The sequence below is a fragment of the Mercenaria mercenaria genome, chromosome 2, assembly GCF_021730395.1.
Source record: "Mercenaria mercenaria strain notata chromosome 2, MADL_Memer_1, whole genome shotgun sequence".
NCBI classification, from domain to species: Eukaryota; Metazoa; Mollusca; class Bivalvia; order Venerida; family Veneridae; genus Mercenaria; species Mercenaria mercenaria.
The window spans coordinates 65,432,093-65,444,675 of record NC_069362.1 but is presented as its reverse complement, the minus strand read 5'-3'; the positions used below and the strand labels follow the sequence as shown (position 1 = coordinate 65,444,675).

General features: G+C 36.0%; 1 protein-coding gene across 6 annotated transcripts in view; it reads left to right on the top strand.

Annotated features, from left to right (window-relative positions):
• LOC128555184 (trans-Golgi network integral membrane protein 2-like) overlaps positions 1 to 12,583 on the top strand; it is a 59,588-nt gene that overhangs the window by 20,931 nt on the left and 26,074 nt on the right. For 4 of the 6 annotated variants that reach the window (XM_053536781.1, XM_053536780.1, XM_053536785.1 and 1 more), the window contains one exon: positions 5,278 to 5,334. The exons of the other annotated variants lie outside the window; for them this stretch is intronic. In XM_053536781.1, coding sequence (XP_053392756.1) covers positions 5,278 to 5,334 — 57 coding nt within the window. The remainder of the gene's footprint in view (positions 1 to 5,277; positions 5,335 to 12,583) is intronic. 6 annotated transcript variants of the gene reach the window in all.

The following is a 12,583-nucleotide window of genomic DNA, read 5'->3' as shown; positions in this document are numbered from 1 at the left end:
CCAGTTGCTGTTGCAGTAACACGTCTCTGGATTGTTCAAAGTGGACATTAACGGTATTAGGTGCCCAAGTGTCTTGAACTGGACCACGTACTGCCCATCCTAACCGTGATCGCACGGCGTACGGTTGATCAATGTTTCCTGAACGCACTTCGAGTGGAATATGTGCAGCTGGAGAATCTGTACCGATCAGTAGAATAACATTGTTTGTGTCAATTTGGGGTATGTCTATATCTGATAAGTAGGGTAATTTCTTTAAGTCAACATTTACTGCTGCGGATCTTGTTGAGATTGGAAGCTCCTTCACTGACCACACCTTGGAAAGTGGCACTTCTTCATTTCTGTTTTCGTCCACCGCCATTACAGTAAGATCTATTTCCTGTCCGTGAATGGTACTACTTGTTGAGTTTACCGTTGAAATATTGAATGTAACAGGTTTACTTGTGACGTTCAAGGACTGTAACAACCTCTCATCACATAAGGTTTTATCTGCACCGTCATCTAACAGAGCGTATGTTTGACAGGAATTTCCATTTTTGGCATTCACAATAACTGGTATAATTCCTAAACAGTTCTTCACATTTGAGTTCTTCACAGATGCACAAGTCACAGCTTGTGACGCCGAAGATTCATGATTGGGTCTGCTCCAACTATGTAACAACATATTATGTTTCAGTTCGCAACCGGGTACCGTACATGACTTTGGTTTTCTGCAGTTGCTAGATGAATGGTTGCCTTTCAAACAATTGTAACACAACTTGAATTTTTGCACCAGTTCTTTTCTCTCATTTAGACTCATCGATTTAAATTTGCTACATACAGATACATCCAGGCAGTTACCATGGCAACAACGGCACTTTCTTTCATTTCTTCTTTGATCAGTATTACTGTGTGTGGTCAATGTAGTTACATCTTTTACAGGCTTTGTACCGTGCGGTTTACCGGAAGTTGACTTCGCTGTTCGATTTTCTTTAATGAGATCGATTCCATACATTGAACTGGCAACACGTGATTTCTCATCAACGAATTTCACTAAGTCGGTAAAATGTACTTCCCTGCCAGATTCGTTAATTACATGTGCTATATCAACCCATTTCACTCTCAGATGCATAGGCAACCGTTTCACAATTCGCCTCAAGTTTTCAGAATTATGTACATCCGAATTATATCCTAGTTGCGATAAAGTTATTTCACACCTTTGCATTTCTAATGCCAATTTTGATAGTTCGTCTGTATCAGATGCTGCTATCTGTGGACCGTATACCAACTTTTCAATATATGTTCTAGCGATCACGTGCGGCCTTCCATAACGTGAGAACAAGATGTCACGTGCGCGCCTGTATCCTTCACTGGGTTCCAACAAAACACAATCTTCAATACAACACTTTGCTTCACCGTAACAGTACTGTATTAAATAGCTCAACCTAAGTCTATCATCGGTAATTTTACTTTCGATATTAGTTTCGAAGTTTTTGACGAACTTACAATATTCAGTTGGCTTGCCGCTAAATGTCGGTAATTCCGGTTTCGGAAGATTGAACCCTTCCTGAAGTGTAGATGCAAGTTTCTGGAACGCTATGTCTATTGTAGAAACACTAACCTCGGAGTTCGTATTGTTTATAGAATGCGCACTCTTAGCCTCATCTTGATTATGCCCGTGATCACGTGCACTGCTACACATATCATTATAATTTATATTCCTTCCGGTAGAAAACGTACTTGCTGTCGTATGGGTTTTAGGCAGAAGAATATAATCACTGTCTGTACCTGTCACATTTCCAGTGACAGAAGTTGTTTCACCGGAAGTAGAATGTTGTACTGTTGTCTGAGACTGGACTTCTAAGTTCACTCCATTCTCTTCCTGTACAGCTTGTTGCCATACTGATTCTTCTAATTGCACTTCTTCAAGTTCAGACTGTTGATCTAGTAATTGTTGTTTCATTTGTAGTTCTACGCGTACGCGCTCTAATTCTTGCTTTTTATTTAACATTTTAATTTTATGTTCCGCAATTAAACGTTTAGCTTTCGCGCTTCTTAATCTGGAGCGCGAGGACACTGTTGAAGATGAACTAACATGGCTGACTGAAGAACAGGCATCATTATTATCATCAGGCGTTTTCTCAGAAGAAATCCACTGTGAAAATCTTTCCCGGAATTCAACAAATTTCTTATAACAGCTTTCATAGTTCATTTCTAATTTAGATACTTCAGAGTCTGAGCACACATCCAAAACATCGTAAATGAGCAGCTTTAAATTGTTCAAATCGCTCACATATTTTACTGTATAAAGTTTTGACAGTTTCTTCATTGTCGTGCGAGATCATGTGTCGTTCTATTTCATTGTATAATTTCGTCATCTGTGACAACTGGGCTGTGCGCGCACGTTTTGCGCTGTCAAATCCCTCGTGCGTCGGAATGGATTCATTCCGGTAGCCATCTTCTTCGTTTACACAACATACAGTATGCGCTGATTCACTTTACAATTTTATTCTCTAGCGTAGCGTAGCGATTCTCTGAAATTACAAACAGTTATACATATAATAAAAAGTATATTTAAATCACAGGTAAAAACATATATTCAACAATATATTCAAAGCGACAGTTACATTTCTTACGCAAATATCTCTAATTAAATTTCTTAAATACGCTAAATAGTATTCAAGTGCAAATATTTAATAAGCAACCTTTTAAAAACAAAACACTCAATTTCAGTTCGATAAATCTTACCGATTTTTTATCTTTACCAAGTTTTACATCAAGTTCCTGAATTGAAATATATGTTTGCGCTAACGGAAGCGACGTTCAAAACAATAACAACAGAAAATGATGACGTCGACGTCAATGTTTGGACGTCGCGTAAAAGCACGTTACAAAAGGCGATAAAGACGTAAATTCAAATTAGAAATGTAATACGTTTCTAACAATCTGCATGTATGGTAACAATCCCCATAACTCTGGTTTGTATTTTTGACTGAATTATGCCCCTTTTATACTTAAATATTTTTACAAACTTCGTTTTCTGGACATAATTTTGGTACTATATAAGATAATGACTTGAAACTCAAAATATATGGCCAACTAAGTGAAAAATACACATACGGTTCTTAAAATTTTGTGTTGTTAAAAATTGTTTAACCTGAGTCATTAAACCATATTACAGTTGACACACATCTAGTTGAACAAATACTTGAATACTTAACTGTTTAGTGAGGTATTTTTATGTTAAGCCTGTTTTAGATAACTTAAACTTTGAAAATAATATTTTTCATCACTTTGGTTTAGAATCTGGCCCAGAATTGAAATATTAGTGTTTATCAAAATCAGAACTTTGTTCAGGATGAGCTATTTGTAGAGGTAGATGGTCTGTTGCCCATTGTGCAACATTACATTGCCTTGTACTTATTCTCTGCTCTAACAAGCCAATTTTTGTATATTTTGTTTTAAACTAGAAAGCACACAAACATTATTGTTTATTTACATAGTTTAAAATAACAAGCTGTCTCTTTGACGATTTGATAAAAGACATTGTGTCTGAAATCATTCGTCCTCCACCACTGATAATTCATGTGGAGAAGTTGGCAGTTACTTGCGGAGAACAGGTTTGTACTGGTACAGAATCAAGGAACACTGGTTAGGTTAACTGCCTGCCTTTACATGACTGAAATACTGTTGAAAAACAGCGTTAAACCCAAAACAAACAAACTGTTGGAGGACAGCAATGCTCGACTATTCAACAGCTTTGTCAGTTGAATGAAATAAAAGTTGAAAAGGGGGAATAATAAAAATGCATATCACAGTTCATAACAATGGACAATTGTATGAAGTTTCAATCCATTCCCATTAGCGGGTACTGAGATACATACAAAAACTTAACCAAAAGCTGCTAAGTCAAAAAAGGTACATAATTTTGTAAAAATGCAAGGTAGAGTTATGTAACCTGTGCATTACATGTCAGAACATGACAGTGAACAAGTGTGTGAAGTTGCAATCCATTCCCATTAGTGGTTGCTGAGATTCCAGCTTACATACAAAAACTTAACCAAATTGGGACACCTATGCCGACGCATGAGTGAGTGTAATGAAACACATTGAAAATGCTACATAGCAGAAAGTTTTGTTTAGAATGAAACTCTTCGATTTGTTTATTAGCCCATGTTTTATTAGTTGACGTGGTTATTAATGCACATGTTTTATTAGCTCACCTGCACTAGGAGTTCATGGTGAGCTTTTAGTAGAGGCGAGCTGTTTGGCATCCATTGTCAACATTTTTACTTATGCTGTATACCGTATAACTCCGTATTAATGCCCCCCCACGTTTTTTAGGGAAAATAAAAAAGTCTTACCTTCAAAAATTGGTCCTAGATCCAACACAATAATATCCAGATAATAACAATTCCATAACAATACAAATGAATTAAAAAAAACACACACTTTATTAACACAAACTTTCAAACACGTCAACAGGCATGGCACAAATAAATCTACTTTGTGTAAGTACTGAATATGCCATGCTATAAACGCTACAGTATTGATCGAATTTAACTCGGATGACGTCACTCAGCGCGCGACTTTACACAGATTCCCAGTATGATTACGTATCGGGTTATGTCAGTGCATGAATTGGGATGAATAGCGGGGGCGTTTATACGAGTTACTGACATTGTTTGGATTAAATTTTTCGTAAAATGCATCGCCCCGGGGGCGTTTAAACGGGGTTATACGGTACATCTTCTCTGAAACTGCAGCTCAGAATTACACCAGACCTGGTTTGCGTCCCTTCTCAACTTTGTCTGGATGGGGGCACTTTGTCCCTTTTAGGGGCCACTAGAGTTGAAAATAGAAAAACCTTTAAACGACTTCTCATGAACACTTGGTCTGTAGCATCATCGTAAGGCACTATCCCAACTTTTTTCAAATGGATGTCACTTGGACCCCATTAGAGGTAAAATAGGAAAACCTTTTAACCAGTTGTTGTCATGACCTGTTTGACGGGTCCCCATCAAACTTGGTATGTAGAATCATTTTATGGCCTTCCAGCAAAGTTGACCTGTCTTACGTTTTTGTATGCTAAACTCAGATATTACCATTTATGATTTAGCTAGTGTCTTTCATATATTCAAGGTCAAATAGTCATGGTCAGGTGAGTGACTTTGAGCCACTATGGCCCTCTTGTTTAAATTAACTAAAACTTTACCTAAATACTAGGTTGTATTAGTTTTAAAGTAAAGAAGGAAATACTTAGATATTTCTGTTGATGTAAATATTTTTTTCCCCATTTAGCATCAGCGCTGTCTTCAACAACGGAGGATTATTATTATAGATATGGTGCTGATGATGGTATGCACACATTTCATTGCTTGTCATCCTACTGAATGCTCATTATTTACAAGGCAGTGGTATTCTCATGTTTCACAGACTTTTTTTTCATGTTTTTATTTGTATAGAAACTGTACTTTCACAAATAGAGTGATTTTTGGACACTTGCACTTTGTTTTGCACAGTTTTCACTAGCTACCTTTCAACAAATATAAGAAATAAATTATTTATGCAGTTTGATCATAATGTTAAGTCACACTGTGATATATTGAAGTAATATTAATTTAAGTAATTTGAGATACCATAATATTGCCTAATTAATGGCCTCTCCTTCTCTTAAAAGAAAAAAAAGTTAAGTCATAAGTAAATAACATAAGTGTATAAGAGCACTATGGAACTGTTGTAGTTGTAAAAATTTATTTATAAGAAGTTGTATTTATAGTCTATATTCGGTTAAGAAAATGTAAAAAAAAAAAAAAAAAAAAATAGGGCATTAACACTCACCTTTACCCTAGGAGTGTTTATTTATAGGGAATATAAAGACCATAACAGTATCTTGTTAAAAGTTATAATTTCATTTTTATTGGTTGAATAAGTTTTTTTGGGATGGCAGACATGTATAGGTTATATGTTGAATACAGCAGTTTTAAGATATTAATTTCTCGCTTCACTTACGCTCACTTAAAACTGCTGTATTCAACATATAACTGTCTTACAGTTCACCATTAAAACTGTATATGAAATAGAATGTCCAGATTTGAACGAAATGGAGCAATTCCATTGGCACAACATCTTGGGCGAACTGTAAACAATACCTGAATGTTTCTGTCCTGTTAAGATACCTTTGTTTTAAATACTTTTATTTTACTTTAAATGCATTTATTTTGCTTTCCAGAAAGTGTTACAAAACTCTTCAAATGTTCCATGAAGAGACTTTAAGAACCTGTGAATCCCACTGTCTTGTAAACTTGAAATAGTGTTCTGGCCCCATGTTCACATAACATTTTTCTGTATCAGTTCAAGACTGAAATTATGACAGCAAATTTTAAATAAATTTTTGATCAAACTCCAGTTGAGATGGTCTTCTGTGCTGAATAGTCAGTAAAATAGTAGTTTTCTTAACATTTATTTTTAAACATGCAGTTTTAAAAAAAATCCTTATCAGACTCAGCTGAGACTAAAAAATGTTCTGTGAACGTGAGGCTGGTTTATGTAGCATGATATACTGAAACTGAGGTATAGCCGTACTGTGGTTAAGATAATGATGGTTGTATTGGGTGTACGTATATATATATATATATATATTACATAAATAGTTCGTATTCCATTTTCTGGCCGTCGAAAGTTATATCTCAGATATTGTTTTAACCTGTAATAATGTAAAACATAATTGGGAAATGAGATCAGTGTAATTGCTTGAGTTTAGCCCTCATTATGCCCCCCTTCAAAGAAGGAGGGGTATATTGTTTTGCAGATGTCGGTCGGTCGGTATGTAGACAATCCGTTTCCAGATGTTAACTTGAGAACGCTTGGGCCTAGGATCATGAAAGTTGATAGGGCGGTTGGTCATGACAGCAGATGACCCCTGTTTATTTTGAGATCAGTAGGTCAAAGGTCAAGGTCACAGTGACCCGGAACAGTTCAACGGTTTCCGAATAACTCAAGACCGCTTGGGCCTAGGATCATGAAAGTTAATATAGGGAAGTTGATCATGATCAGCAGATGACCTCTGTTGATTTTTAGGTCAGTAGGCCGAAGGTCAAGGTCACAGTGACCCCGGACCAGGAACAGTTAAACAATTCTGGATGCTAAATCAAGAATGCTTAGGCCTAGGATCATGAAAGTTGACAGGGAGGTTGATCATGACCAGCTGATGACCCCTATTGATTATGAGGTCAGTAGGCCAAAGGTCAAGATCACAGTGACCCGGAACAGTTAAACAGTTTTACGATGATAACTTGAGAACGCTTGGGCCTAGGATCATGAAAGTTGATAGGGAAGTTGATCATGAACAGCAGATGACCCCTATTGATTTTGAGGTCAGTAGGTCGAAGGTCAAGGTCACGGTGACCTGTAACAGTTAAACAATTCCGGCTGATAACTCAAAAACGTTTGGGCCTAGGATCATGAAAGTTGACAGGGAGGTTGGTCATGACCACCAGATGACCCCTATTGATTTTGAAGTCAGTAGGCCAAAGGTCAAGGTCACAGTGACCCAGAACAGTTAAAGGGTTTCCGGACAAAAACTCAGCAGACGACCCTTATAGATTTTGAGATCAATAGGTCAAAGGTCAAGGTCACACTGACCCAGAAAAGTAGAACTCATGTGTACAGTGACCTAATAATTTCTGTTCTTTATGCAATTACTGAATGCTTCAAGGGGGGCATTTCGTGTTCCACAAGCTCTAGTTACTTTTATAATGCTTAGTATATAGGGCATTTCTTTGCAGATTTCATGCCTTTTTAATGTCCATGTATGCTATGAGATATTCTGGCCAAAATTGTAGAAACTGATGCGCAGTATTTGTTCTGGGATCAAGGTCAAGGTTGCGTTACTGAAAAACAAAAATTTGTTCTGCTCAAAATCTTCAGTAAGGAAAAGAGTGTTGCATTCAAACTTGTAATTTAAGAAACTTGCATAGAGGCCATGTTTTTAGATGTATTTTGGGTTGCTTAAGGTCAAAATCATTGTTGCTAAACATAGAAAAATGGTTTTCCCATGATAACTTCAGTTATAGGTATCGCACAGTAATAAGGTGCTTTGAAATGTAAACAAACAAAACAGTAGCATAAATTAAAGTCAGTACGCAACGTTTAAGCTGCAAATAGTAAATCCTCGGCCGAGCGGTATTGGTATCCATGTTGTACTTTTTCGTTTGGATTTCAATTCCCGGACCTGAAAAAATGTATTTTGAAAACTATTTGATTTCTATTTAGCTCACCAGAGCACAAAGTGCTCAAGGTGAGCTATTGTGACCGGTCATGTCCGACGTGCATCGTCCGTCGTCCGTCAACATTTGCCTTGTGAACACCCTAGAGGCCACATTTTTGACACAATGTTTATGAAACTTGGTCAGAATGTTTGTCTTGATAATCTCTAGGTCAAATTCGAAACCGGGTCATGTGGGGTCAAAAACTAGGTCAGTAGGTCAGATCAAAGGAAAAGCTTATGAACACTCTAGAGACCACATTTTGACCCAATCTTTATGAAACTTGGTCAGAATGTTTGTCTTGATGATCTCTAGGTCAACTTCGAAACTGGGTCATGTGGGGTCAGAAACTAGGTCAGTAGGTCAGATCAATGGAAAAGCTTGTGAATACTCTAGAGAGACCACATTTTTGACCCAATCTTTATGAAACATGATCAGAATGTTAGTCTTGATGATCTCTAGGTCAAGTTCGAAACTGGATCATTTGGGTTCAAAAACAAGGTCACCTGGTCAAATCAAAGGGAAAGCTTGTGAACATTTTAGAAGCCACATTTGTGACTCAGTCTTTATGAAACTGGGTCAGAATGTTTGTCTTCATCATTTCTAGGTCAAGTATGAATCTGGGTAAAAAACTCGGTCACTAGGCCAGATCAAAGGAAATTCTTTTCAACACTCTCTAACCACAATTTAAGTTTGAAACTCATGGGAATTAGTCAGAATGTTTGTTTTGATAATCTATAGGTCAAGTTCAAATCGGGGTCATATGGGGTCAAAAACTAGGTCACCGGTCAGATCAAAGGAAAAGCTTATGAACACTCTAGAAGCCACAGTTGTAACAAAATCTTTACAAAATTTAGTCAGAATGTTTGTCTTGATGATCTTTAGGTCAAGTTCAACTCTTGGTCATGCGGGGTCAAAAAGTAGGTCAGTAGGCCAGATCAACTCTGTTGAGCGATGTATAGGGCCATCATGGCCCTCTTGTTTCTTTAAATACGATTCAACGGAAACAACAAAGTCTGTTAATCTAGTTCTAATTTCTTTACTTACATATATATATCATTGTTAACACATAGTCATGTTTGAATAAGCTTCATCTTTAATATGATTTAATGTTTTTGAGGCTTTTGTGAATAAATTAGAAATCAGAGGGAAAAAAACTTATACAAAGTATATCAATTAAATGCAGAATAAAAAACAATGACAGATGCAAGGTTCAAACCATCAAATCTAGTACTACAAAATGATTACATATCTAGCCACTCAACCTACTGCACTATCAAGCCAACTATTGATCTTACTTTCAGTATCTTCCATTTAAAAAGAGATTGCTAAGGACTGATTGTTTATTTACATGTTACTAAAAATAAATACTCCATAATACTGTGCGGTACTAATAGACATTTACAACGGACACAGAGATTAAATGTAAACGTACTCTGTACTTTGGTAAAAATCCGGGGGATTTCTCAAAACATAAAATTCGAAACTAATCAATTTCAATAAACAACAGCGTCGCAAATAAAGTCACAAATTGGGTCTTTATATAAGCATGTTATATACCATGTTTGGTGGATAATAATTATGTCCCTCCAAGCTTAAGTTGTTGGCTGAATACTGTTTTTCGTCTATTTCTATTTAAAATACCTCGATCGGCCCCAGATACAGTCTAAGCCTTTCTACCCTAGTAAGCTTCGTGGTGATATTTCAGTCTTAAAGCGAGTTATTGCACTGATATTTTTAGCTCACCTGAGCACAAAGTGCTCAAGGTGAGCTTTTCTGAGCGCCCTCACTGTGTCTGTCGTCCGTCGTCGTCCGTCCGTCGTCAACAATTTGACTGTTAACACTCTAGAGGTCACAATTTTGGCCCAATCTTAATGAAACTTGGTCAGAATGTTACCTTTATAAAAATCTTGGACGAGTTCGATATTGGGTCATCTGGGGTTAAAAACTAGGTCACCAGGTCAAATCAAAGGAAAAGCTTGTTAACACTGTAGAGGCCACATTTATGACTGTATCTTCATGAAACTTGGTCAGAATGTTAATCTTGATGATCTATAGGTCATGTTCAAATCTGGGTCAGGTGGGGTCAAAAACTAGATCAATTGTCAAATCAAAGGAAAAGCTTGTTAACACTTTAGAGGCCTCATTTATGACTGTATCTTCATGAAACTTAGTCAGAATGTTAATCTTGATGTTCTTTAGGTCAAGTTCAGATCTGAGTCATATGGGGTCAAAAACTAGGTCACCAGGTCAAATCAAAGGAAAAGTTAGTTAACACTTTAGAGGCCACATTTATGACCATATCTTAATGAAACTATCTTGATGATCTTTAGGTCAATAGGTCAGGTGAGCGATACAGGGCCTTCAGGCCCTCTTGTTTTCTGTTTTAAATATTACTATTTCAGTATTAATATCACACCATGATTATATCATACTGTATTTAAGTGAACTAAATTGAATAACCTTGATAGAATTTTCTTGATTGAATAAACTTCTGTCCTGTTCTATTCTAAATATTGGTGACCTTGACATTGACTTAGGTGGTCCCACTAGCTTCTACAGAAGCTTGCTATCTACAGAGTTTGGCGACAGTTCGTGTACTTCAGCTATAAACTGGAAACCATCTGTTTTGCTCGACGATCCAATTACTGAATTATTTTTCTTCTATTTTTAGTATTATATTTTGACCTTGGCAGTATTTACCCTAATGCCATCAACACTGCTAAAACAAAGTAAAGTTCTGATCGAGATTTTAACCACAAATCTTCAAAATTCCTAATGTGAAATGTACTCTGGACCGCGCTAGCACCTAAGATCGCTGCACACACTGGAGTCTTTCAAGTACAGCACATATAGACTGAACCTTCTGGCTGCAAACACAATTCAAGTCTTGGGTTTTTCTTGAAGCTACCTGTAGGCAAGGTTTCACTCTAATATAAATTCATTGAGAGGTCACATTAAAAAAAAAATGCTTTTAGCAATATTGATCTTGACATTGAATCTAGCGCCCCAAACAATATCCCAAGCTAGGTCTCCAAATACATTTTCTATATACTATTTATCTTGGAAATTTGCCAGTCTGAAAAGTTGTTGACCAGAACGAACTAATCCCAATGTAGTTATAACCAGGAAATTTCTATTTTGGAACTTTTTCTGAATTCTTGTACGACATGCAACTTTACTTGGATAAACGTAGTTTTATTTAAGTGTATTTTAATGTGTAATTATATAAAAAGTGCTTATTGGAATGCAAGAAAGAGGATTAAATCAAATTGAGATATTTGTACCATTTTATAACTAAGACTATCAGTAATGACGTCACAAGATTTTATAAAAAGTGAATTGTCCATAGAACACATATAGTACTGTTTTCCTAAACTAAATGGATTAGAGCCACAAAACACACGCTGAAATTTATGATGAAAACTTTGGACAAGTTTGCTGAAACGTTATGATTTCTAGTAATATTTTGTTAATTATAAGAACGAGGAAGAAACACTTGCCTTATTTATGTAAAGATAAAATGCTTGTCACGAGCCTCGCGTTTTATTATGTTAACTAACTAGTTGAATAAATTCAGTTAAAGAACTCACTAATGTAAGATCATCTATTTATTTCGCCAACATCCGTAAAATTCAGGTATTAAGATTAATAATTCACTCAAATGAATACTTATCAAAATTATGTAAATCTGTACTACGCTGGAATGAACAAAATTTGAAATTTCCACCGTTTCATTGAAATCAGTGATAAATCGAATGAAAAGTTGATTGCTTAGATGCATTCTTAAAAGTTTGAGATTTTAAGCATGCAGTGTAGTTTATAAAACTTCTATAGAGTGTATGTTTCATTAGATTTGGTAATGCATGACACATCGCTGTAGCTTATAATCAAACTACAGAGACCCACGCATATATTTTCTAATTAATGTTAATCTGAAGGCGACACATGATAAGTGCAGTACATTAGTACTTACAACATATTTCATTTATGTTGAATTATATTTTACTCGTCCAAAATACCTCTTACCACCAAACTGTGTAGATCTAATCATGTTATGAATCTTCAGGGACTATATCTACCGGATAGACTCTCGTCTCTTATTAAAATTCAATAAAGAAATTGTCAAGATAGTTTTCATATCTCCAAACTTTAAAGTGTTGTTGTTAAAAAAACACCCTTAAATAGATAGAAAATCATTTTAGTAAGATATTTAGTTTCTTTAAAAAAAGGAATGCTGACAAGATGTCAGACCTTCGAAAAATACTCAGTATTCGTGAGCGGTGAACTTTACAAATTTTGTTATGTGATAGAGATAACTTTTCCTTCCACTTGGCCAT